Here is a 25,972-nt window from a genome sequence, read left to right as displayed (position 1 = left end):
GCCATTATTGGCATTTATCTGTAAACTGTCATTACTAAGACTATAGCTGCAAAGACTGGAAAAATGCAAATACATACCCAGTAAGGTTGGGGCAGCATTTCATTTCCAGGAGCCCTGTCTGATCTAACGCACATGCATAGATGTCAATGACATGGCCAGTTGTAGCAGCTCGATTAGCCAATGCTTCAAAATGCTACAAAAGATGTATTAAAATTCAATCAAAGTAATACATAAACTGAATCATCCTATAAAACCTGGATCAAAATAATCTAAAGTAGACTAAAAGAATAGTCCATCATAATCTAAAATTATTTATTCTTATTGAATTTTCTGTCTCCTAAAATGATATAATATCTTCTATTGCTCCTACATCTCCACATCCTTTTCATTAAATGTGCCCATAAACTTGTTTTTTTTTCAAACTTTTCAGATGTAACTGTTAATATAAATAAACAATGAATCCAATTTTTCAAAAAAGATAACAGTATCCCATTCCACTACAGAAACACCACATACTGAACATTTGCTTCTTCGTATATAAACATGGTAGCAAAACAACACAAAACTCTTCTTCCTGTCTAAACTCACACTCAAATCTTCCAAAAATAGAGGTAGGCATTTTGCCTAACAGTTAAAATGCCAGTTTGGATGCCAGTATCCTGTTATACTTGAGTGCGTGAGTTTGTGTCCCAGTCCACTCCCAATTCCAACTTCCTGCTAATGTACACCCTGGGAGGCAGCAGGTGATTATTCAAATAGCTGAATCTCTGCCACCCACATGGTCGACCTGGATGGAGTTTCCAGCTCTGGTCTCAGGCCATTGCAAGCATTTGGAAACAGAACCAGAAGAGGGGAGATCTCTCTCTGATTCAATCTCTCTCTCAAATAAATAAATACATATGTAAACTTTTTTATTTTATCTTTTTAAAATTTTTAAAAAGATTTTATTTATTTTAAATGCAGAATTAGAGAGAGAAAGATACTGAGAATCTGCTGGTTCACTTCCCCAATCGCCAGGGCTGGGCTAGACTGAAGCCAGGATCTAGGAACTCCATCTGGGTTTCCCAGCTGAGTGGCAGGGACCTAGGCACATCAGCCATCTTCCACGGTCTTCCCAGGTGCATTAGCAGGAAGCTAGATTAAAAATGGAGCAGCTGGGCCGGGATTCAAACCAACACTCAAATGGGATGCCAGTGGTGTAGGTGGTGGCTGAAAACCACTGCACCACAATGCTGGCCCTGTCACTATTTCAAATAAATAAAAATAAACAAACATTAGAAAAAATATAATAACTACCCAAAACATTAAATAATATAACACAATTCAAACTGTGAACTCTAGAGAATTTCTTAGAAAAAATTAACAGGGATATTAACAAGCAGAACCACTGTTAAGATAGTCAAGAACCAACATTAGTGAAATACACTTTCACAAACCCGAAAAATATGAAGATGAACAAAAAACAAGTCACAAGAAAATTTTGGGCTATTCAAACTATGAACATATACATACACACATACATATCTAGAGGAAACATTAGGGACTGTCTCTTGGAAATGAAAAACTTGAAAATCTAAGAAATTTTTCCTGAAGAGAAAGATCACTGCGCTGATCCAAAGCCAGGAGCCAGATGCTCCTCCTGGTCTCCCATGGGGTGCAGGGCCCAAGCACTTGGGCCATCCTCCACTGCACTCCCTGGCCACAGCAGAGAGCTGGCCTGGAAGAGGAGCAACCAGGATAGAATCCGGTGCCCCGACCGGGACTAGAACCCGGTGTGCAGGCGCCACAGGCAGAGGATAGCCTATTGAGCCACGGCGTCGGCCCCAGGAGTTGTATTTAAAAACCAACCTATTTGTACTTACTATTAAGACTAAATATTTCAAATCAGAAATGGTATAACTTGTCAAGAAAAAAGAGGAGGGCTGGTGCTGTGGCATAGCAGGTAAAGCTGCCATGTGCAGTGCCAGCATCCTATATGGGCATGGGTTCATGTCCCAGCTGCTCCTCTTCTGATCCAGCTCTCTGCTATGGCCTGGGAAAGCAGTGGAGGACGGCCCAAGTGCTTGGGCCCCTGCACCCCTGTGGGAGACCCAGAAGAAGTTATTGCCTCCTGGCTTCAGACTGGCCCAGCTCCAGCCGTTGTGGCCATTTGAGGAGTGAACCAGCGGATGAAGACCTCTCTCTCGCTCTCTCTCTCTGTAACTCTACCTTTCAAATAAATAAATAAATCTTAAAAAAAAAGAGAGAGAGAGAAAGAAAAAAAGAGGATATTTCTCCCATTATGAATAGTAGCTTAAATAGTATCAGACTTTGTAATACCAGGTTTCTATTAAAAAACATCTGTATTCTTCCTCTTCCATCAAATGAATACCTGGGACGGCGCCAAAGCTCACTAGGCTAATCCTCTGCCTGCGGCGCTGGCACACCGGGTTCTAGTCCCGGTTGGGGCGCTGGATTCTGTCCTGGTTGCTCCTCTTCCAGTCCAGCTCTCTGCTGTGGCCCAGGAAGGCAGCAGAGGATGGCCCAAGTGCTTGGGCCCTTCACCCGCATGGGAGACCAGGAGGAAGCACCTGGCTCCTAGCTTCGGATCAGTGCAACACGCTGGCCACAACACGCCGACCATAGTGGCCACTTGGGGGGTGAACCAACGGAAAAAGGAAGACCTTTCTCTCTTTCTCTCTCTCTCATTGTCTAACTCTGCCTGTTTAAAAAAAAAAAAAAAAAAAAAAAGAATACCTGTTTTCTACCAAAGTAAGACTTAAAGATCAAAATTACCTTAGTTCCCTTTTTAACATATTTTGCGTTGTCTTTTTCAATGTCATGCCACGATCTTATGGGTGTCTTCAATTCATCTCCAACCACCATTCCAGGTCCCTGAGTAGCAGGACCGCCAATGAACATCATGATGCGAGCACCAGTGTTGGGGAAAGTACACTATGGGAAAAAAGTAACTCATCAAAAGAGTTTAAAGGAAAATGGAAAGCACATGGTTATACATTTCTTATAATGATTACTGATATATTATTTCTAAAAAAAGCATATATTCTCTCCAAAATGATTTTGATTGTATTGGATTGACAAGAGAATTTTTAAAAAGGATATCCAGATATCAAAAATAAACCACATCTTCCCAAGGGAATACTTGAAAAGCTCCATATTTGGAATCAAAAACAAAAACTGCAATGGACCAAAGAAGATACTGTTTATCTGTACCTCCAGATACAGCAGCTGATGACAAATTCTGACATCAGCAATTCCTGAGACATGCCCTCTGTGCAAAGTAGGCCATCTGCCTGGAGAGGGATTTTAGCACTGATATTGGGGGCTAAGGACACAGAACAGAGCATGCGTTACAATGCATATCACAGCAAACACGGATAACCACAAACACGTTTCTGGAATTAGAAGCATTGCAAAAATAAAACAACATTAATGGATGGACTAAAAAGCATGTCAGAAGATCGAGTTAATGATGTGGAAAATAAATTTGAGTAAAGCAGCAGAAACAGGAGCAAAGAAGGAAAACACAAGAGGAAACAATAAGGATATAAAGCTATTGAATACAAAATAAAAAAGATAAATAAATAAAGAATGATAAAGTCTTCATGATGAAAAGGCCCAATAAAAATCAAACATAGTTAATGAAACAAGAAGTAAACCTAAACACAGCTCAATGAAATTTCAGTACTTTAAAATTGAAGAGAATGTTTGGGGCTGGTGCTGTGGTACAGCGGGGTAAAGCCCTGGCCTGAAGTGCCAGCATCCCATATGGGCGCCAGTTCTAGTCCAGGCTGCTCCTCTTCTGATCCAGCTCTCTGCTATGACCTGGGAAAGCAGTAGAAGATGGCCCAAGTGCTTGGGCCCCTGCACCCATGTGGGAGACCCAGAAGAAGCTCCTGGCTCCTGGCTTTAGATAGGCACAGCTCTGGCTGTTGCAGCCAATTCGGGAGTGAACCAGCGGGTGGAAGACCTCTCTGTCTCTACCTCTCTCTAACTCTGTTTTTCAAATAAATAAAATAAATATTTTTTAAAAATTAAAGTGAATGTTCTAAAAATGTCCAGTTGGAAAAATAAGTTTCCTTAATAAAAAGAAAGGAAAACTATATCAAATATCACCAATAAACTTTTAGAATAGTAAAGGAATGCTTCAAATTTTTGAGTGAAGCTCATTTTGAACCTAGAATTCTACAGCCACCTAAACTATTAATGAAGCAAAGGGCAATATTTTAAAACATTTTTGGATATGCAAAACCCAAAAAATATATATAAGAAACAAAAGGGTAACTAAGCATGATCCAAAGGAAATGAGAGAATACAGAAAAAAAATTTTAAAGGTACTCTTGAATTCTGTACATGAAATAGAATCCACCAAGAAGGAAAGTTGCAATAACCAAGGATTACATCTCCTATACATATATACTCTGCCTTATTCACCATTAATATTTTATAATCATATTAACAATGCTATTTTATTTCAAAATTCTATAAGCATTTATCAGATAAAATACAGCATTTATTTTTAAGATACATTATAACTTTACAACAGAATGTAAATGATATAAAATCTGATGGTAACTTTAAAAAATAATATAAGTAATAATTTTGGGAGACAATAAAGAAAACTCCATTTTACTTTTCATTTTCATACATCCTTCCATATCATTTGAATTATTTTTACAAAGTAAGCTTATAACTTCTATAACTTTCTTAAACTAGTTTAATCACAAAAATATTCTTTTCATTCTGGTTATCTGTGTTACTATTAGCCATGTAAAGATGAAACAGCAGGGAAGAACAAGACCAAATAAATATACGTAAACACACACTTCACAGAATCAGAACACAAATAACATCCAAACTTAAAATGACCTAAAGTCCAAAACAACAACAAAGAAAGAATAAAACCTTCTATATCCAAGTGAGTTATCTCCCTGCACTCTCACTGCAAGCCTTCACACAGCATTAGTTCAATTTGCAAAAAGGATATGCAAGAGAGGAGAAAGAAACTTCCAGCCAGCCTAGAACTACCACCAAGTTCAAATGAAAATTTAGGAAGGAATACTGAAGAAAAGCAATAAAATAGCCAAGAGAATAAAAATAAAAGGAAGAAGTAAAAAGTAATGAAATAGAAAGCAAGCAAAAATGATCCAATTTATATAACTGGAGTTCTGAATAAACAAAAAAATGGAATAAACTCTTAAGTAACCCAAGAAAACTGTATGGGAATAAAAGACCTGCCTATACATATTAGAAACTACTAGATAACATTAATCTACAACAATCATCCTACCAATATTATAATATCTAAAAATAAAGAAAAATTATTCGGGGACTGTGATGTGACACAGCAGGTTAATCCGCCACCTGTGAAGCCAGTATTCCATTTCAGAGCGCTGGTTCAAGTCCCAGCTGCTTTGCTACCAATCCAGTTCCCTGATAATGCACCTGGGAAATCAGTAAAAGATGGCCCAACTACTTGGGCCCCTGCCACCCACACGGGAGTCGTGCATGGAGTTCTAGGCTTCTGGCTTCAGTTTAACCTAACCCCAGCCATGGTAACCATTTGGGGAGTGAACTGGCAGACAGAAGAGCTCTGTCTCTCCCTTTCTCTTTGTCACTCTGCCTTTCAAATAAATAAAATAAATCTTTAAAAAAAAAAAGTCATCACTACCTCTAGCAGTCCTACAGCTATGGAAAGGGCCACCCCAGAGGAGCGCAAAGGTCTCTTTCCCTGTGGTACAGGCCAAGGGTCTCGCTGAAGTTCTCCCAGAAGATCTGTGAGATTCATGTCTATTTTCTGTACTGGCTGTAGAAATCTGCGAATTAAATAAAAAGTCACTTACAACATGTTTGTGGGTGAGGGTATAAGAAACAAATGGCTTACTTTCCTAAAAATAGAGAAAAATATTTTGAATATACAGCAGGCCAAGAGTTCTCAAACTTTCATGTGCTTCAGAATTAATTGAAGGGTTTAACAACAACTGCTGGGTCCCAGTTCTAGAGTTTGCTTTGAAAAGTCTGGGAATTTGAATTTCAAACAAGTTACCAGGTGACACCAATGCCACTGATCCAGGAACCACACTTTGAATACAACTGCTATAAAAGAAACACTCAAATCAAGTATTACTTTGGGACTTCATGGTTCATTTACTAATCTAATGGGTTTTAGGGTTACTGAAATAATGATGAGAAGATACATAACTCGCTTTTAGTAATAGTACCTCTGATAAGAAAGTTTAAGGGAAGGGAGCAGGCTTCTAGCCTAGCGATTAAGGTGCCCACATCCCACAGTGGATTGCCTGGGTTCAATTCCCAGTTCCAGCTCCAGACTCCAGTTTCCTGACAATGCAGATTCTGGGAGGCAAAGGTGATAGTTCAAGAAATTTGGTTCCCGCCACCTATATGGGAGACCTGGATTGCATTCCCAGCTCCTGGCTCCTGCCCTAGTCCAGCCCAGTTACAGAGGGTATTTGGGAGGAAACCAGCCAATGGAGGTCTCTTTCTGCCTCTCAAAAAAAAAAAAAAAGTAAATTTGGACAGAAACACTACCTATAAGGCCAAGAAAAAATGAAATGATTTTTGAAACTCTATTTTTGCATAGCTTCCCTCAAATCACAAAAATTACATTTTTTCTGAAATTAAAAATATAAAATCAATATGTCAAAACTAATGTAACTCCTTACATAATAATGAAAAACCATTTCAGTGACATGGCTCTGTTGCAATTCTTCAAAAAGCTTAGTAATATAATTATATTCCTAAAAATATATAACAATATGGTAGTGTTACTATGTTTAAGTTAAAGGTATGAAATGTTTAAAATAGCTGCATGAATTGTAAAATCCTGTTTGCCATATTTAATTATTACCTGTTGGAAGGAGGTGGCTGCTGTACCTGAGGACCACGTGTTGCTTGAGTAACTGGCACTTTAGAAAGCCCCAGCATTTCCTGTAAACAGAATATTTGTGTGATCTTCACTTAATTACTTCTACAGATTTATCAACAATTAAACATGTACAAGGTGCTGTGCTAGACATCAGGAGCACAAAAATAAAGAATACAAAGTATCTTTCCTCAAAATGCAAATAGTCCTTCTAGGAAGACTATCAAAAGAATAGTAACAATACAGTGAAATGATCATCAAAAGAAATCAAAGTATAAGGTGTTATGTGAGCCAAGATACTAGCTCAGATATACCTTATATCTAGAGGTGAGCATTTAGCCTTGTGGTTACAATGTCAGTTAAGATACCTATACCTCATATCAGGGTAATCAGGGTACCTGGCTTGATATACAGCTCTGGCTACTGATTCTAGCTTCCTGCTAATGTATACCCTTCGAGGCAGCATTGATGGTTCAAGTTAATTGTGTTCTGCTATTCACATGGGGGACTTGGATTGAGTTCCTGGTTGCTAGCTTCTGGCTTGGTCCAGCCCCAACCATTGCAGGCATTTACGGAGTAAACCAGCAGATGGAACCCCTCACTCACTTACTCTTTCTTCTCAAGATTAAAAAAAAATGTTTGTAATTAATGGTCAATATAAGTTATTGAATCACTTAAACATCCATACTTAACTTACATTCATCCATTCCTTTCAGCAACTCTGTCTCAAGAACCTTCAATACGCCAGAATATAATGGTGAAAAAATAAATGGTCCCTACCCTTATGGAAAATGTGGATATGCAAAGAAATAAATCAAATCATCTGCTAAATAAGTGTAAATCTGGAATTCTACTAAGTCCTATGAAGGAGAGGTATCGGAGTAACATACAGGTTATTAGATATAAGATACTCATATCTTGTGCAATTTCAAAAAGTTCAAGAAAAATGCATATCATGAAAACATTATGCCTGGGTTTCAAAAATATTTTGCACCAAAATAAACTTTTAATTTTTAACAAACTTTCTTAGCATCCTTGTATACATGAATTCGTTTGGGATCACAGCATATATATAAGGTATTTGCTGTGATCTTGAAGGAATCCATGCATGTCTTCTGAAACTTCACTCTCCTCATCTCACTCTTGCTTTCACTTAATCTTTTCTTTCCCTTCTCTGTATAACCACACTCAAGTGTCTCTCTTCCTAAAATAAGTATCTTTTAATTCAATTATCTCTCAGATTCCCACACAATCTCCTTTACTTTCAACAAACCTCAACTGAGGAAAACCTCTGGGGAATAAAAGATGTTTGAAAGATATCCCTAGATGTTCCTGGTATGCTACACAAAACTCCCTTGCCTAAGGGGGAAAAAAAGCTTCAATTTTCCCCAATGATAAGATCATTCATTGGAAAAAAATTCACAAACCTATAGTTCACATATTAATAACTCTTACATCTCCAAGTATCTCCTTACCCACTAGACTAGAAGTATTTAGTTCCTATATGAGATGCCAAGAAACAAAAGCTAACATTCTGTGGTTGTTCCCTCTTAGTCTTCAACATGACTGTTGTATGAGTCCTTCCAATATCACCTTCAGTTTTATTTTAAACTTTAAAGACACAGTTAAAAGTAAAGGATCTTCAATCTATATGACAGGAATTTAAGGCACATAAGTAAAGTTGATGGCAACGCTCAACTTAAAGTCGTTGCTGCAATACAATTATATTAGTCAGTCATAATAAAAATATTTTCTATTAACATATATCCAGAAGGAATCTATACACATATCTACTGTGATGTTCACAGACATGTTGAAAAGAGCATTCTTGCTGTTTACCTGCAGCTGCTTAGCAGATAGATCTTTCGTTCCTCTGAAGACATAGCTTTTTGAAATGCCTTCACATCCAAGTTCATGAACCTGCACCATTCTCCCAAAAGTAATTAGTCCAACCAAAGCTGTAGGTGGTAAAAGACTTAATGACATCTGCATGGACTCTTTCAGGGCTTGTAAATCTTCATCTTCCATGCAAGTATCAACCACATAGAGGAATATCAAAGGCATCTGAGGACCACGCTTTTAAAATGTTTTTAAATAAGAAAAATAGTTATTTAAAAGGTACTAACACTTCAGCACAATATATGACAGTCAACAGAAGTAATTAATTAAGTAATGAATACAATGGAATCCTAATAAAGTCATTTCAGAAATGAAATTGACTGTATGCACTGTCAAGGACAGAAATCCAAGACATAGTATAACTAAGTGAAAAATCAAGTTTAAAAACATTATGTACAGTTATAGTTACATAGAGAGAGTTTTCACTCTCCATTTCATTTAAGTACGTGAGGTTTCATTTCTTACAGTGAATTTTTTTTATTTTTAAATAAAGTAACACCTATGAAGTTAATCACAAAGTGAAGCAACTTTTATAAAACAATTTTCTAAACCCGAATTGAATTTTCAGAGAACCATAAACTAGCAAAGCTGGACAAATTACTGATTGGCTCAAGGGAATGATAATTCTGTTTTCCCTACAACATTCATAAACAATATTATTACTCCCACACTTAAATATATACACAACTATGTGACGCTTGTCAGAAAAGGAAGAAAAAGTATTTTACTAAAAAAAAAGTAACGCAATAGGGACCGACACTGTGGCATAGTAGGTTAAGCCTCCACCTGTGGCACCAGCATCCCATGTGGGAGCTCCAGTTGCTCCACTTCTGATCCAGCTTCCTGCTAATGTCCCTGGAAAAGCAGCAAAGATGGCTCAAGTGCTTGGGACCCTGCACCCACGTGGGAGACTTGGAAGAAGCTCCTGGCTTCTGGCTTTGGATTGGTCCACCTCTGGCCATTGGAGCCATTTGGTAAGTGAACCAGTGGATGGAAGACCTTTCTCTTTGTCTCTCCCTCTGCCTGTAACTCTGCCTCTCAAATAAATAATAATAAATCTTCAGAAACAAAAAGAGAGGCAGGTGCTGTGACATAGCGGGTAAAGCCACAGCCTGCAGAGCAGGCATCCCATGCTGGTGCCAGTTCAAGTCCTGGCTAATTCATTTCCAATCCAGCTCTCTGCTATGGCCTGGGAAAGCAGTAGAAGATGGACCAAGTCCTTGGACCCCCTGCATCAGTGTGGGAGCACACTGGTAAAAGCTCATGGCTCTTGGCTTCAGATTGGCCCCTCTCTAGCCATTTGGAGAGTGAACCAGCAGATGGAAGACCAATCTCTGCCTCAGCCTCTCTGTAACTCTGCCTTTCAAATAAATAAATAAATCTTTAAAAATAAATAAAAACAAAAAAAAATTTTCATTACTTAGAGACACAGCAATAGATTCCAGCATCATACTAAGTATTTGTAAACCGACCTTCCAACTACAGACCAAGACTGATACTTAATTGCTTACTGATCCACCCAGAATAGCAAATAACACCACCCTAACCAGTATCTGGTCACCCATCAAATAACTAAGAGAAATCATCTTGCTCCAATTGATCTTAACAGTTTCTACTTTTAAAATACGCCATCAGTTCAATGTGTGAGGATGCTTTAAGTCATCTCAACTTAACAATTGCTTTGGTATAAAATAAACTACTGGATATTTAAAACCTTCTTAAATATTTGCTCTTATGTTCTTACCAGAACTACATATTCAATGCTAGAAAACTGAGGTAAAAGTTCAGCAGGCTGATTCAGTTCAGATATACCAGCATAAGTAGGTGGAAACTACAGACAGAAAAAAAAAAAGAACCAAAAATTTTAACAAATTATTTTCCAGAATGATAAAATTTTAAACTACAAATATTTGCTTACAATTTAGTTATTAAAAGTGGGTATTTTAATTATATGAAAAGTAATGATTTAGTCCTTTTTAAATACACACTTTTCATATGACTATTTTTGTAGCACTGACATCTGCAATGGAGGTTTTCATACCTGATTTCTTTGATAACAAAAGTTGCAAGCCCAGAGTTTTGCTCGATAATCCACTTGACTATTTTAAGAAAAGAAAAGATGTAGACATTTCAGTTCAATTTGATAAGAATCATAATTTCAATAAAATAATTTATTTCTAAAAGAGTAACATTCAAATTGATAGTCAAAATGATCTTTAAAAGCTATGTAGTTTTAGTTGGTGACAATATCTCATTCATACTTCCTACACATAATTAAAAACAATATATAATAAATTATGTGCCACATGAACAATAAAAACAATCCTATTTTTTTTTTCAAATGGATTTAGTAACACTACATTCAGACCACCTAGAAAACATTTGTTCAAGTCAAAAATGTATTCATTGATGGCCTAACATGTACAAAAACTACTTTAGGTGGATGTGATAGAATAGTAACCAAGAAAGAAAAGATCTCTGCTCTGACGGAGTTTACACTGTAGAAGAGAAAGAGACAAAAGACAAGTGGATGCATAAATACAAAAAATACATTTTAGGAATATAGATGAAAGAATATAAGGCAGGATCTGTTTGGGAGAGCTACATCAAAGAAAAATTCTTCTGAAATAGACAACTGAAGTATGATCTGAATGAAAAGGAACTTACAGTCATAGGAAAATGTGGGAGCAGAGCAATCCAGACAGAATCCATAACTACTGCACAAATTCCAAGGTAGAGATAAATTTGGTATGCTCAAAGGATCAGAGGAGAGCACTAGGGTTAAAGTATTAAATAAGAAAAATGGATGATACAAGATAAAAGAAGAAATACTTAGAAACTAGATCAAGTAGTGTTTTACAGGACTTGATAAAAGGAATGGATTTTTCATTCCAAGTATAAGGAGCTATTGGAGGATTTTATTAATCTAACTCTCATTCATAAAACCCTGGCATCTTGGCACAGAACAGACAGCTAGAAAGACAAGAATGGAAACAAGGACACCAGTTAGAAGGATGTTGAAATGGCTCAAGAAAAAAATGCTGGTATCTTGAAACAGGGTATACTACCAGAGATCAAGGATAACACACAGAATCCATGCCATTCTGAAGGCAGAACTGAAGAGATTTGCTAGTGGACTGGACGGAGAGGAAAGAAGAATAAAGATGGCCCTTGGGATTTTTGGCTTAAGCAACAAGAAATAGCATTTCTCAAATCCAAGCCACCTAATAATTATGACTTTTCTGACATAATATGACTTTTCTGTGTGATACACAGCCAGCACGAGTATCCAGAAAATACTGATAGATATAACAGTTTTTATAGTTTTTATAGTGACACTTTTCCACTTGGTCTCCTTATCTTATCAAATCAGTACAAACAGAATTATTCTAAAATTCTACAGCTCTTTGGATACTTTTCCAATCATAATTTCAAAAATAACTACAAAACAAAGAGATTTTTATATAAACAAGCAAGAAATAAAGTAAATTTTTGAATCATAGTGCCACATTAGTTTTTCTCATATATTTTAATTACCATAAAGGATTCAAAACTGCACGGCAAGTGGTCCTACTACAAAGAACAGGTTCATATTGAATAGGCGGTAAGTCAGGTCTCTCTTTCAGTGGTGTAAACAGGGCTGCCACTGGAACAACCATTCTTGTAGCTTCCAGTCGACTTGATGGCCAAACATTCCAACTAAATCGGACTCCATCTCGTTCTTCATTTTGTTGGATAAATTCCAAATAGGTTGTCATTGTGGAGCTTGATTCTTATTTCTGTAACAAAATTAAAAGACATTTTAAAATCTAGGAACCTCTTAAGAAGATGGAGCCAGCGCTGTGGCGAAGCAGGTAAAGCTGCCACCTGCACTGCTGGCATCCCATTTGGGCACCAGTTCAAGACCTGGCTGCTCCACTTGTGATCCAGCTCTCTGCTATGGCCTGGGAAAGCAGCAGAAGATGACCCAAGTGCTTGAATCCCTGCACCCATGTGGGAGACCGGTTAGAAGTTCCTGGTTCCCTGACTTGGGATCAGCCCAGCTCTGGCCATTGTCATTCGGGGAGTGAACCAGCAGATGGAAGACCTCTCTCGCTCTGCCTCTGTCTCTCTGTAACTCTGTCTTTCAAATAAATAAATAAATAAATCTTTTTTAAAAATTAAGTATATTTCCCTATATTCAGCAATATTAACACATTAGAACTCAATTCTACTCTCTTATTACCAAACTTAAGACTTTGGAGTTTAAAGCCCTTCATGAATTTGAGAGCCAAATTATATTAAACCATAGAGGCAAATAATTCTTGTATTGTACCAACACAAAATATTTGTGACACAATAAATAAAATTCTTGATAAATCAGTTTTCCCATGATTTATAAATCATTTACATATCATTTAATATCATTCTCATGATTTATAATCATAATTTAAATGACATCATTTAAATCTCAGAAATTTAATTCAGAATTTTTTTAAGATTTTCCTTTATTTATTTATATGAAAGACTGATAATAAGAGAGAGACAGAAGGACAGAGAATGAGCCTCCATCACTGGTTCACTCCCACAAATAGCCCCAATAGCTAGGGCTGGGCTTGGCAGAAACCAGGAGCCAGTAACTCTATCCTGGTCTCCCAGGAGCCTAAGTCCTTGAGCCATCTTCCACTGTTTTGCCCAGGCACATTAGCAGGAAGTCGGATCACAAGTGGAGCAACCAGGACTCCAACTGAATTCCAATATAGGATGCTGGTGTCGCAAGTGGCAGCTTAACCTGATGAACCATAACACCAGACTCTTGGAATATTTTTAACATTACAACTTATGAGAACATATCAAACTTTCATTTGAATATATAATTTTCTTTCTTTCTTTCTTTCTTTCTTTCTTTTTTTTTTTTTTTACAGGCAGAGTTAGACAACGAGAGAGACAGAGACAAAGAGAAAGGTCTTCCTTCCATTGGTTCACCCCCCAAATGGCCGCTATGGCCGGCGCTGCGCCAATCCGAAGCCAGGATCCAGGTGCTTCTTCCTGGTCTCCCATGCGGGTGCAGGGCCCAAGCACTTGGGCCATCCTCCACTGCCTTCCCGGGCTACAGCAGAGAGCTGTAGCCAGAGCAACCAGGACAGAATCCGGTGCCCCAACCGGGACTAGAATGAATATATAATTTCAAAAAATAATTTAAATTTACTACCGGGAAGAGGATGCCACTCTGGGGAGGGCCTAATATCAAGAGACATCTCTCTCTTGTTACTCTCTAACTGCCAACCTGGGATGCCAGCTTTCCTCTCTAGGCAACAGTTCTACCTCATGCTCTCAAATGCCAACAGTGATTAGTCACTAAAGGAAGTTGCAGAATTTAGAGCTGTGGAAAATAGTTTCAAGTGCTATGTAGCAAAGATGAAGGCCCTCAAGTTAAAAGAACTGAATTATGAACCTACAATGCCAGAAGAACCAGCATGGATGTTCAAATTGCTAAGAACAATGGTGGAGCAAAGAACTAATTCTAATAAGTGAGAGAAAGAGAGGTAGTTGAAAAACACAGGGGGCTGGCACTGTGATGTAGTAGGTAAAGTAGCTGTCTACAGCGCTGGCATCCCATATGGGCACCACTTCAGGTCCCAGTTGTTCCACTTCTGATCCTGCTCTCTGAAAATGCACCTGGGAAAGCAACAGAAAATGACCCAAGTACTTGGGCCCCTAGTACCCACATGGGAGATTTGGATGAAGCTCCTGGCTTCAGACTGGCCTAGTCCTGGCCATTGCAACATTTGAGAAGTGAACCAGAGGATAAAAGATCTCTTTCCCTCTGCCTTTCTTTGTTTTTTTTGTTTTTTTTTTGTATTTTTTATTTATTTATTTTTTTTGACAGGCAGAGTGGACAGTGAGAGAGAGAGAGACAAAGAGAAAGGTCTTCCTTTGCCGTTGGTTCACCCTCCAATGGCCGCCGCGGCTGGCATGCTCAGCCGGCGCACCACGCTGATCCAATGGCAGGAGCCAGGTACTTCTCCTGGTCTCCCATGGGTGCAGGGCCCAAGCACTTGGGCCATCCTCCACTGCACTCCCTGGCCACAGCAGAGAGCTGGCCTGGAAGAGGGGCAACCGGGACAGAATCCAGCGCCCCGACCGGGACTAGAACCCGGTGTGCTGGCGCCGCAAGGCGGAGGATTAGCCTAGTGAGCCGCGGCCCCGGCCCTGTTTTTTTTTTTTTTTTTTTAAGATTTATTTATTTATTTATTTTGAAAATCAGAGTTATAGAGGGAGAGGAAGAGACTGGGGGGGGGGGGGGGGCGGATTTTCCATCTGCTGGTTCATTTCCCAGATGGTAACAGAAGCCAGGAGTATCTTCCAATCTTCCGGGTCTCCCAAATGGTTGCAGGGGCCCAAGCACTTGGGCCACCTTCCACTGCTTTTCCTAGGCCATTAGCAGGAAGCTGGATTGGAAGTGGAGGAGCCAGCACTCAACCAGTGCCCATACAGGATGCTGGCATCGAAGGTGGCAGCTTTACCAACTATGTCACAGAGCCGGCCCCACCTGCCTTTCAAATAAATAAATAAATCTTAAAAAGGAAGGAAGGAAGGAAGGAAGGAAGGAAGGAAGGAAGGAAGGAAGGAAGGAAGGAAAAATTAAACACATTTCCTCCTATCATACCAGAATCTTGCAGACAATTAGCTAATTTTATGCTAATAAAGAGTAAATTTTTCAAAGGCATTTAAAGGGTGAAGAGGAATCCTAAGACTAAACTTGTTTAGGAAAAGGCTATCCTGAAAAACTATAAAGGAGATAGCTTTGAAAAGGATGGCATGAGCTTTCAATGAAAAATGGTCGTTGAATGATAATGATTTTTCAGAAATATAGAACAGAAGGGAATTAGAACAATCAACCTCCCCAGGTCAAGAAATCCAGTTTTTAGCACATTTGCATGTAAGACCATGAGATTCCTCTCTTCTACAGAACATATGAAATAAAATGTTCTGTTTATTACTTAATTGTACCTATAGCCTATGATGCATCTAAAATGCATCTTCATAAAACATTAAAATATTCACTAAAACACACTAGAACAACCATGATAACTTATCTGAAACACAGAACACAAAAAATACGTGGAGTGACTAGTTTCTCATATCTCCCAATGGCAGTACATAAAGAGTATTTATGTATTTGTCAGATATTTTTCTCAAAAATGGACAAAATGAATATATCATTTTACTTCATGGAAAAACAACTGACATCTTTCACCAATGACAAAATTTGAACTTCCATGCAAATATTAAAATTTTCTGAAAACTTTACCAACAAAAGTTTGACAGCCTCCTAAATGCGTAAAAATTTTTCTGATGAGATCAGTGTTGTGTTTTTTTGTTTTGTTTTGTTTTCACAGGCAGAGTTAGACAGTGAGAGAGAGAGACAGAGAGAAAGGTCTTCCTTCCGTTGGTTCACTCCCCTAATGGCCGCTAAGGCTACACCGATCCGAAGCCAGGAGCCAGGTGCTTCCTCCTAGCCTCCCATGTGGGTGCAGGGGCCCAAGCACTTGGGCCATCCTCCACTGCCCTCCCGGGCCACAGCAGAGAGCTGGACTGGAAGAGGAGCAACTGGGACTAGTACCCGCCACCCCAACCAGGACTAGAACCCGGGGTGCCGGCACCACAGGCGGAGGATTAGCCAAGTGAGCTATGGTGTCAGCCTGTGTTGTTTTTAATAGGATTTTAAAAACTTATATTGTTATCAAGAAATATGTCACCATTTGGAAGATACATATTACTTAGTGAAGCAACATCTCCCCAATGGTCGATTCACAGTGTTACAGCAACTTGCAGGAGCAGATGAACCTATCAAAGTTCAGGATGGACCAATGGGTTTTAATATAACAGAAGTACAAGGGGCCAGTGGGTTATCGCCCTGGCCTGAAGTGCCAGCATCCCATGTGGGCGCCAGTTCTAGTCCTGGCTGCTCCACTTCCAATCCGGCTCTCTGCTATGGCCTGGGAAAACAGGAGAAGATGGCCCAAGACCTTGGGCCCCTGCACCCACGTGGGAGACCCGGAAGAAACTCCTGTCTCCTGGCTTCGGATAGGCACAGCTCCGACCATTGCGGCCATCTGGGGAGTGAGCCATCGGACAGAGGACCTCTCTCTCTGCCTCTCCTCTCTCTGTGTAACTCTGCTTTCAAATAAATAAATAAATCTTTAAAAAAAAATAACAGAGTAAAAAAGCTTAATTCTGAGTTTTCAGATTCAACACTGCAATTAACCATTAATTTCTTCATTAAAATCACTGAGTTTCAGTGTAGTATCAAAAAAGAATATGCACAATTATCTGAAAAAACTATTAAAATATTTTTCCAACCATATATCTACCAGATTTCCTTCGTACAATTCAACTAAACAACAAAATGCAATAAATTGTAGAAGTTTATATGAAGCTTACACTATCTTCGATAAAGCCAGCTTTTTTCCTCTGGATTCTCAATAATGCTTAAGTGCATACTGGATCCTTAGAATCAGCTTTAGGACTCCAAGGGACCCTCACTGAGAAAGGTTCTAACAGTCTTAGCAGGAAGACATTAACATACAGGCAAAGGCCAGGTGTAAGTTTCTACAACAGGTTAACAGGCTGGATGGTTACTTTTTATTAAGATATTTTAAATATCATCTGAGTGATATTTGAGCATCTTTCTCCTCCTCTTCCTCCGAGTTTTCTCTCTCTCCACTCCAAGATTATATTTACTTCCTAAATCACATCCATATTTCTAAGATTCCCTCTTTTCAGCAGTATTTTGAAGACAGTACTACCTGTTTCTTCCTGATTGATCCAATTACAGGGCCATGAAAAACACTTCCCTGACTTCCCTCACCTTTCCAAGGCAGGAATTGCTCAATCTTAAAACATAAGAATTGTAAAGCCTTAAATTACTGATTTGACTGCAAAAGTTCTTTTGCATAGCAGCTTTTCTTAAAATGGCATTATTTGACAAGCACTCCTTTAATATTAATATGTTCACATAAAAATATAAACCAACTATTATTCACATATTATATTAGAATACATTAAACATACTAGTCTTTTTTTTTTTAAGGAAAAAATAGAAAACACAAAAGGCCATCAAGAGCATTATGTCACCTCAACATGGTATACCAAATATATGCCCTAGTATTTTTATTTTATAAAATGTTTTTATAGTGATAGTTTTTCAGAATTACAATTTTAGCCCTGTCAAACATATTTAAATGGAAAACACAAAATTGCAGTACAATTTGAGTCCCTTCCAATCAGAGGTATTTACTAGTCAAATGTATTTCTCCTACTTCTCAGTTGTAAAATTCTCAATGAAGTGTTTTCAATTACTTCTGAATGCTAGCTTTGGGATCTTGGACAGTTTAACCACTCCTGATTTTCACTTTTCTCATCAGTAAGTGAGAGATTTGGTATAGACAACTACAAGGTCCCATCTAAATCTAAAATTCTGACTCAAACGTGGGTCGACATCTGAAACAACGTTAATTACACTACTGGAGAAGCGAGAGAAGGAAGATGTGACATGCATTTACATTTAAATCCAATACTTGTTTAAAGTAAGTTAACTTTCAGCAAATGATTCGTGGCTGAGAAGATCAGGTGAAAAGGTGAATTCAACACCCCTCAAAATCCGCGATTCCATGTATATTTACTCTGACTTTTCCTAAGGGAAAACATTATGGCAAACTAGAAACCCAACGGGGTAAGACGGGTCCCGTCTGAAAACCTAACTCCGCTTGTAACCAAGGCCCAAGGCATTAACTGCACCTGGCACTTTTCTCCTTAACCCCTTGAACTCCCAAGGCCGCGTTACTGGTGACGAAGTTACCTCGGTTCAAAGTCTAGGACACCTCGGATCACGCCGGAATGGAAGAAGCCCCAGTGCCCAGGAGCGACGACGGGCTGGGGTGGGAAGGCGGGGCGCCCAGGACGGTGGGTGGGTGTGGGGCGAGATGCTCGGACTGCCATTTTCACCCGACTCCCACCTAATGCAGGGACGCTGGGAGAGGGCAGGGCCCCCAGGCCCCGGGAGGGCGGAGCAGTACGTGGTGGGCGACCGGGTGACAGGCTCGGGGCGCAGCGCTCACCCGCCGCACTGGTCCGCAGACGCCCGCGCGCTTCTCCCGCAGCCGAGCACCGAGAGCCAGAGTCGGGGGACCACCGAGACCCCAGTCCGCCCGCGGCGGCCCGCCCGGATTCCCGCTGAGCACCGTGCGCCCCCGGGGAGCGGAGAGGAGGCGGCCCGTAAGTCGGCGTTTACCACACTACTTACTCGTTCCACCAGATCCGCGCCGGACGCCAGCCTCAGCCACACCAAATCAGCCCTCTCCGCGCAGCCGAAGCACCGGTAGCACCGCAATCAAGGCCGGCACCGCCCCGCCCCCGGCCTCCGCGAGGACCTCGGCCCGGCCAACATGGCTGGTGCCGCCTCTGCCACGTCAAGGGGAGGGGGCCGGGGCGGGGCTGAGGGGAGGAGGGGCGGTGCTAAGGGAGGAGAGGGCGGGGCGTGAGGGGAGGCGAAGGCGTGGCGACGGACGCTGCAGGCGGGATAGGCGGGGAGAGAAGGGGCGGGGCGCTGGAGGGGCGGAGTGACCCGGGCAGTGAAGCAGGGACCTGGGAGTGGGGCGGCGCTGAACGACCGCCCTTCGGCTCTCGCCGGAGCCACGGTGGACCCAATCCCTGCAGATCGCTAAAGGGCTGGAGCATTTCTTCCATTATCACGCAGACTCCTCAGCTGCTGAGAGAAATGGAGCCGTCCTCTGGGAATCGTCTTCTGGAGAGTCTGGGTGTTGCTGAGAACCGTAAACCACATCTCTGCAAGGACAACGTGGGAAGTTGGTTCTTAGTGCAACAAACGTTTACTACTTTACCGGACACAGTTGAGATGCTGGTGATACAATGTAAGCAAAACAGGCCAAAATCCCCCACCTGGAAGAATTTTTTAAGATTTATTTATTTTGAAAGAGTTACAGAGAGAAGAGAGACACAGAGAGATCTTCCATCCTTTGGTTCACTCCCCAAATGGCCGCAATGGCCAGGGCTGGGCCAGGTGGAAGCCTGGAGCCTCTCCTGGGTCTCCCACGTGGATGCAGGGGTCCAGAGACTTGGACCATCTTCTACTGCTTTCCCATGCGCATTAGCAGGGAACTGGGTCAGAAGTGGAGCAGCCGGGACTCAAAGTGGCACTCCCATATGGGATGCTGGCATTGCAGGTAGCGGCTTAACACCCTAAAGCACAGCATGGGCGCCACTTCCCAGAGGCACTGCTTCCTAACGTGATCACCTTGGGAGTCAGAATTCCAACATACGAACTTGGGTGACCCAAACATTCAGACCATAACCAGATGGATGAGAAGATCCATGGGGATATAGGAATTCAGTTAGGAATAAATCAAAGTATAACACTCTGGTAATTTCATTCATTTCATGATTCTCAGAAGGGCATCTTTACCAACTAGCTCAAAGAAACCTAAAAAGTCATAATTCCTTTCCTCTCAGCTGAGCCAAGCCTTTTAGTCCTATGAAATGCCATCACGCAGCACACAATGATGGTTTAGTCAATGACAGATCACATATACAATGATGGTTCCATAAGATTACAAAGGAGGTTAAAAATTTCATAGTACCTAGTATTTTTACTCTACCTTTCCATATTTAGATACACAAATCTGTGGTGTGACAGTTGCCTACAATATTCAGTATGGTAAAAAGATGTATAGGTCCGTTGGTAACCTAGGAGCAATGCGCTACACTGTATTTCCCAGATATGCAGGACCATCTGGTTGTAAAAGTCCACCCTATGATGTTCACACAATGATGAAATTGCCCTAACAATGCATTTCTTAGAATGTTTCCCTGTTATTAAGCAAGGCATGACTGCAGAGGTCAGGATGGGTAACAAATTTATCTGTATTTATCCTATGTACTTTACAATTAATGAGTTTAACCCTTAGATATACCAAGAAGATGTACCGAATCCAACTTTAGTTTTTCCGGTTTTCTTTCTTCTGCCTGCCTGCCTTCCTTCCTTCCTTCCTTCCTCCCTCCCTTCCCTCCTTTCTTCCTTCTTTATTTTTCTTTTTCTTCCTTCCTTCCTTCCTTTTCTTTCTTTCCTTTTTTTTTTTTTTTGGAATTCTATTTGCAATTATCACATGCATCCACTGGACTCTTATAAATGGGGCCAGCGTTGTGGCATAGAAGTTAAAGCCACAGCCTGCAACCCTGGTATCCTGTATGGGCACTGGTTCAAGTACTGGTTGCTCCACCTCCAATCTAGCTCCCTACTAATGCACCTAAGAAAGCAGCAGAAGATGATCCAAGTGCTTGGGCCCTGAGCACCCACATGCTCAAAGACTCAGCCAGAAGAAGCTCCTGGCTCCTGGCTTCAGTCTGGCCCAGCCCTGGCCCAGCCCATTGTGGCCATTTGAAGAGTGAACCAGCAGATGGAAGATTCCCCATCCCATTTCTCTCTCTCTGTAACTCTGCCTTTCAAATAAATAAAAACTAATTAGAAAACAAATAAATCTAGGATATAGCAAGGGATTTTAGTGACATTATTTTTCTATATTGTGATACATCCCATTTCATCATCTATAGAATCATGTCATCATTATTCATCAACTGTTCCAAACCATGCTTTAAATAGAAGGATGGTGGAATTGCCTAAGAGGATACAATAGTGAAAAGTCATCATTATTCATTTTCCTTTGGTTTTCTTTTTGCAGTGCCCAAAGTACAGCAGCATCCTTCAGGACCTTTGTATCATGCTTTTAGCTTTTATTATAATTTGCCTTTGGCTTTCATTGAACATTCTTGAGAATTTGGAAGATGAATGCAATGGAGTATTACTCAGCCAAAAATCAAGGCAGAAATCTTGACATTTGCAGCAAAATGGATGGAACTGAAGATCATATGGTAAGCAGAATAATCCAGATACAGAAAGACAAATAACTGCATGCTCCCTCTCATAAGTGGAAGTTAAAAAAAAAAAGTCTATCTGAACTTTGAAGGGTTTGGGGAGGATAGAAGGAGATTAGCTAAGGAGTGAAAAAAGATCAGTGAAGAAGAGCTGAGTAGGCTCCAAATACAAAGATAGAGAAATGGAAAGGCTAGTTGCCTGGTTTGATTGGTTTACACTGTGTATAAGTGTTGATATATACTCTATCTCATAAAAATGTACAAGTATTACATTTCAAAGTTTTAAAAGAATTCTTCAAGAGGTGGGCATTGTGGCACAGCAGTTTGGAACACCCCATCCCAAATGGGAATGCCTGGGAATGATCCCCGCCTCTGCTTCAGATCCAGCTTCCTGCAAGTGCACATCTTGGAGGGGAGGGGCCAGCAGGTGGATAGCTCAAGAATTTGGGTACCTGCCACCCATACAGGAGACCTGGATTTAGTTCCTGGCTCCCAGCTCCCAGCTCCCAGCTCCCAGCTCCCAGCTTTGGTCTGGCCCAGCCCAGGGCCATTGCAGATATTTGGGGAGTGAACCAAAAGTGGAAGCTCGCTCACTCACTCGCTCTCGCTCTCTCTCGTTCTCACTTTGTCTTCAAATAAGTAAAAATAATAAACTTTTTCAATAATCATCATTATTTTTGATGATGTGAGTGAGAAGAACCAGAAGTAACAAGTTAGGATTTAGTGGTGATGTACTTGAAATCTGGAATTACTGTCTCCGGGATTGCTGTTTCAGATTCACAGATGGCGGGTAATGAGCAGTTTAATGGCATTCAGGGAACACTGTCTGTTTTGAGTATTTTATCTTCAAAATCAGGAAAATAGGGAATAAAAACTGGGATTTGCTCTGTTTAAATGCTTTTAAAAAATTCTAATTTGTTTTCTACTATTTACTTATTTAAATAACAGCTTTACTGGATATCTCTTTATTCTAAATTGCATAAATTACTCATGAAATGACTTAAAGATATAAAACCTGAGGGCCAACTTTGTGATATAGCAGGTAAAGCCACTGCCTGCAATTCCAGCATCCCATCTATGGGCACTGGTTCATGTCCTGGCTGTTTCACTTCTGATCCAGCTCCCTGCTAATGTGCCTGAGAAAGCAGTGGAAGATGGCCCAAGTCCTCAGGCCCCTGCCACCCATGTAGAAGACCTGAAAGAAACTCCTGATTATTGGCTTCAGACCAGCCCAGCTGTAACCAGTGTGGCCATCTAGAGAACAAACCAGCAAATGGAAAACTTGTCTCTCTGTCTTTCCCTTTCCCTCTGTAACTGTGTCTTTCAAATAAACAAATATTTCTTTAAAAATATACAAAATCTAATGCAAGCCTCTTTCCCTGAAAAGGTCTTTTTTAAAAGCAAGGAGTCTTAATATCATTGCATCCTCAAACTGGCATTTCTAAAAATGCCAGAGATTAAAGAAAGAAGAAGAGGTTCTATGTTCAAATCAAATTGGGACATACCAAGTTAAATTATGTAAATTAGGCCTCATGTGTGTGCATGTGTGTGTGTGTGTATTGTGGGAGACTTTAAATGCTAATATTCCCTTTGAATCTTCAAGAGTAGGATTTAAGTACATTTTTCAAAGATATTTAACCTTGGGATTTTTTTTCTGTACTATAAGGGACAAATATTCTAAACACCCTATGAAAGCCTTTATCTTCCACCCTGAATTGTTTTAAATATTAGTTAATACGTAACAGCCAGTAGGTTCCTTACCACTTCATAACCCACAAAGATTTCAAAACTGGAGATTCCGGTACTGCATAATCTGGTGAAGCATAATGTAGTTTTGGAATTTTATATTTAACCACAAGGTGGCGCTTTCAGCTCTACTTTTTCTTTTTAGTTAACTTTCTAGTATGAATGAAATACTTGAAGTTTTTTCAACATGAATTTTCTTCCATTTGTTCAAATGGTAACAGATGAAGTCTCTGACCAACTATTTTTGGAGTACTCACTAGAAAAAGCAATATTTGTTTTCTGCCACATTTGAATTTTCAGCAACAATAGTGTGCCTCGTCTATAACTTGAGAATAATACCCACATTCAAAAGGACTACTGGGGCTGGTGCTGTGGCTTAGAGAGTAAAGCCCCCGGCTGCACTGCCGGCATCCAATATGGGCGTCAGTTCGAGTCCCAGTTCTTCCACTTCCAAACCAGTTCTCTGCTATGTGTGGGAGACCCCAAAGAAGCTCCTGACTCCTGGCTTCAGATCAGTGCAGCCTGGGCTGTTGCAGCCATTTGGAGAGTAAACAGCAGAGACCTCTCTGTAACTCTGGATTAAAAAAAAAAAAAAAGACTACTATTGGAGCCCACATTGCAGCACAGTGGATTAAGCTACCACCTGCCACACCAGCATCCTATATGACCACCTGTTCCAATCCTTGCTGCTCTACTTCCAATCCAGCTCTCTGCTAATGTGCCTGAGAAAGCAATGGAGGATAGCCCAAGTGCTTGGGCTCTGCCACACATGGGAGACCTGGATGGAGTTCCAGGCTCCTGGATTTAGCCTGGTCCAACCCCGGCTGTTGTGGCCATTTGGGGAGTGAACCAGCGGATGGAAGATCTCTCTCTCACACCCCCCCCCACATAATTCTGACTTAAAAATAAATAAAATAAAGATTATAATAATGTTAGATAAAATAAATAAGGCTAATTAAATAAACCACACTTGAAAATTACAGAATTCTAAACTGAAATGGACTTTAGCTATCATTTAGTCTAATCCCCATACATGGTAAGTGACTAAGGACAAGAGAAGTAAATGTCATACGTGGAACTGTAATGAATATATCTTCCTCTCCTTTTTCACATGCTGACTAACCAAAGCTAACTGCTGATCCTGTGACTAATTAGAGTATCTTTCCAACTCAACAGATAAATAATGCTTGACTAAGAGTTCCAGGAGCTAACCTGCAAGGAAATGGCTAGAATGGCAGATATCAGATAAGGAAGAAATTTAGTCACCAGCTACAAACTGGAAAGCCTCACACCAAACCAGCCTCCAACTAATTGGCGTCAGGATGACTCTCAGAAGCGACCTTGGAAACATACCTAAAAATCAGCCAAGTAGACCCATTATATTTCCTAACCTGTCCAACTATCCTTTCTCCTTAAAAAAATCCTCCTGCTGACTTGCTAGTTGAAAAGAGTCCTTTTTGGATCAAAGGGTCCACCTTCTTTTGGATGGCCACTTGAATAAAACGTACTATCTCCTTGCAGCAACTCATCTCTGGTGTATTGGCTGTCCAGTGTCCAGCAGGAGGGTCTAATTTTGTTCTGATAACAGGGAGACCCCACTCTCAAAGGAAGGAATTAGATTTGTATTTTTATTTTAACGATGGAATACAGGCGGGTGTTTGGCACAGTGGTTAAGACACTAATTAGTATGCCTCCATTCCATATCAGGGTGCTGGGTTTGAGTCCCAGTTCCACTCCCAATCCCAGCTTCCTGCTAATATGCCCCCTTGGAAAACAGCAGGTGATAGCTCAAGCACCTCAGTACCTGCTACCCTGGACTGAGTTCCTGGCTCCCAGTTTCCAGCTTCAGTGTAGCCCAACCTGGCAGTTGAAGGCATTTTGGGAAGTGAACCAGAGGATGAGAGCTCATCTCTGTTTGCCTGCCTGTCTCTTTCTCTCTGCCTCTTAAATAAATAAGGAGTAAGGTTTTTGATTTGTGTTCCATAATTAAACTAGACCTTGACTTGATCTTCTGACGTCAAGTCAGCTTCCTAGCCATCTTGTGGATCTGTACTCAGAGCCTGAGGACAGTGTTCTCAGACAGAGATAAGGAAACTGCCCTTGCCCACAGGCAGGTACTATGACTAGGAAGAAAATGGGACCTCTGCATCTTCATTGCTTCTCTCTAAGACCAGGGGTCATAAAGGCTCGCAAGAACCCCTCCTGAGGTTTATTTGTTTGTTGTTTTGGGTTGTTTTTCATTTGTTTTTTAGTTTTTGAACTGTATTTTGTACAGTGGTTTAGAGCAATAGTTTGGAAGTCTGACCACCCAGGATATAATTTCAACCCTTTCACTTCCTAGTTATGTAACTTGGGCATGTCACATAACCTCTCTTGAGCTACAGTTTCTTCAGCTGCAAATGTAGATAACAAAAGTTATTTGGGGCCAGCGGTATGGCATAGCAGGTAAAGCCACTTGCATGCACTGTCGGCATCCCATATGGGTGCCAGTTCAAGTCCTGGCTGCTCCAC

The 25,972-nt window shown here is 40.5% G+C and overlaps 1 protein-coding gene and 1 long non-coding RNA gene across 3 annotated transcripts in view; one reads left to right on the top strand and one right to left on the bottom strand.

Annotated features, from left to right (window-relative positions):
- The window catches only part of SEC23A (SEC23 homolog A, COPII coat complex component), a 65,991-nt gene extending 46,782 nt beyond the window's left edge, over positions 1-19,209 (bottom strand). The window contains exons 1-9 of one of the 2 annotated variants that reach the window (XM_008269515.4): positions 19,071-19,209; positions 12,320-12,561; positions 10,824-10,881; positions 10,527-10,613; positions 8,723-8,959; positions 6,869-6,948; positions 5,672-5,816; positions 2,776-2,934; positions 78-193 (exon numbers count right to left, since the gene is read on the bottom strand). In XM_008269515.4, the coding sequence (XP_008267737.1) occupies positions 78-193; positions 2,776-2,934; positions 5,672-5,816; positions 6,869-6,948; positions 8,723-8,959; positions 10,527-10,613; positions 10,824-10,881; positions 12,320-12,540 (1,103 nt within the window). In that variant the 5' untranslated portion in view covers positions 12,541-12,561; positions 19,071-19,209. Of the gene's footprint in view, positions 1-77; positions 194-2,775; positions 2,935-5,671; positions 5,817-6,868; positions 6,949-8,722; positions 8,960-10,526; positions 10,614-10,823; positions 10,882-12,319; positions 12,562-18,626; positions 18,766-19,070 lie in introns of those variants that run through there. The other variant, XM_051822180.2, reaches the window with a different exon arrangement.
- On the top strand, positions 18,633-23,074 carry LOC108178360 (uncharacterized). Its single transcript, XR_011380746.1, has 4 exons — positions 18,633-19,042; positions 19,524-19,698; positions 21,523-21,712; positions 22,836-23,074. It is a non-coding gene; the product is annotated as an uncharacterized lncRNA (long non-coding RNA).
- Positions 23,075-25,972: the final 2,898 nt, after the last annotated feature.

The sequence above is a fragment of the Oryctolagus cuniculus genome, chromosome 12 (genome assembly GCF_964237555.1).
Source record: "Oryctolagus cuniculus chromosome 12, mOryCun1.1, whole genome shotgun sequence".
Classification (NCBI taxonomy): domain Eukaryota; kingdom Metazoa; phylum Chordata; class Mammalia; order Lagomorpha; family Leporidae; genus Oryctolagus; species Oryctolagus cuniculus.
This window is presented reverse-complemented; position numbering and strand designations above follow the sequence as displayed.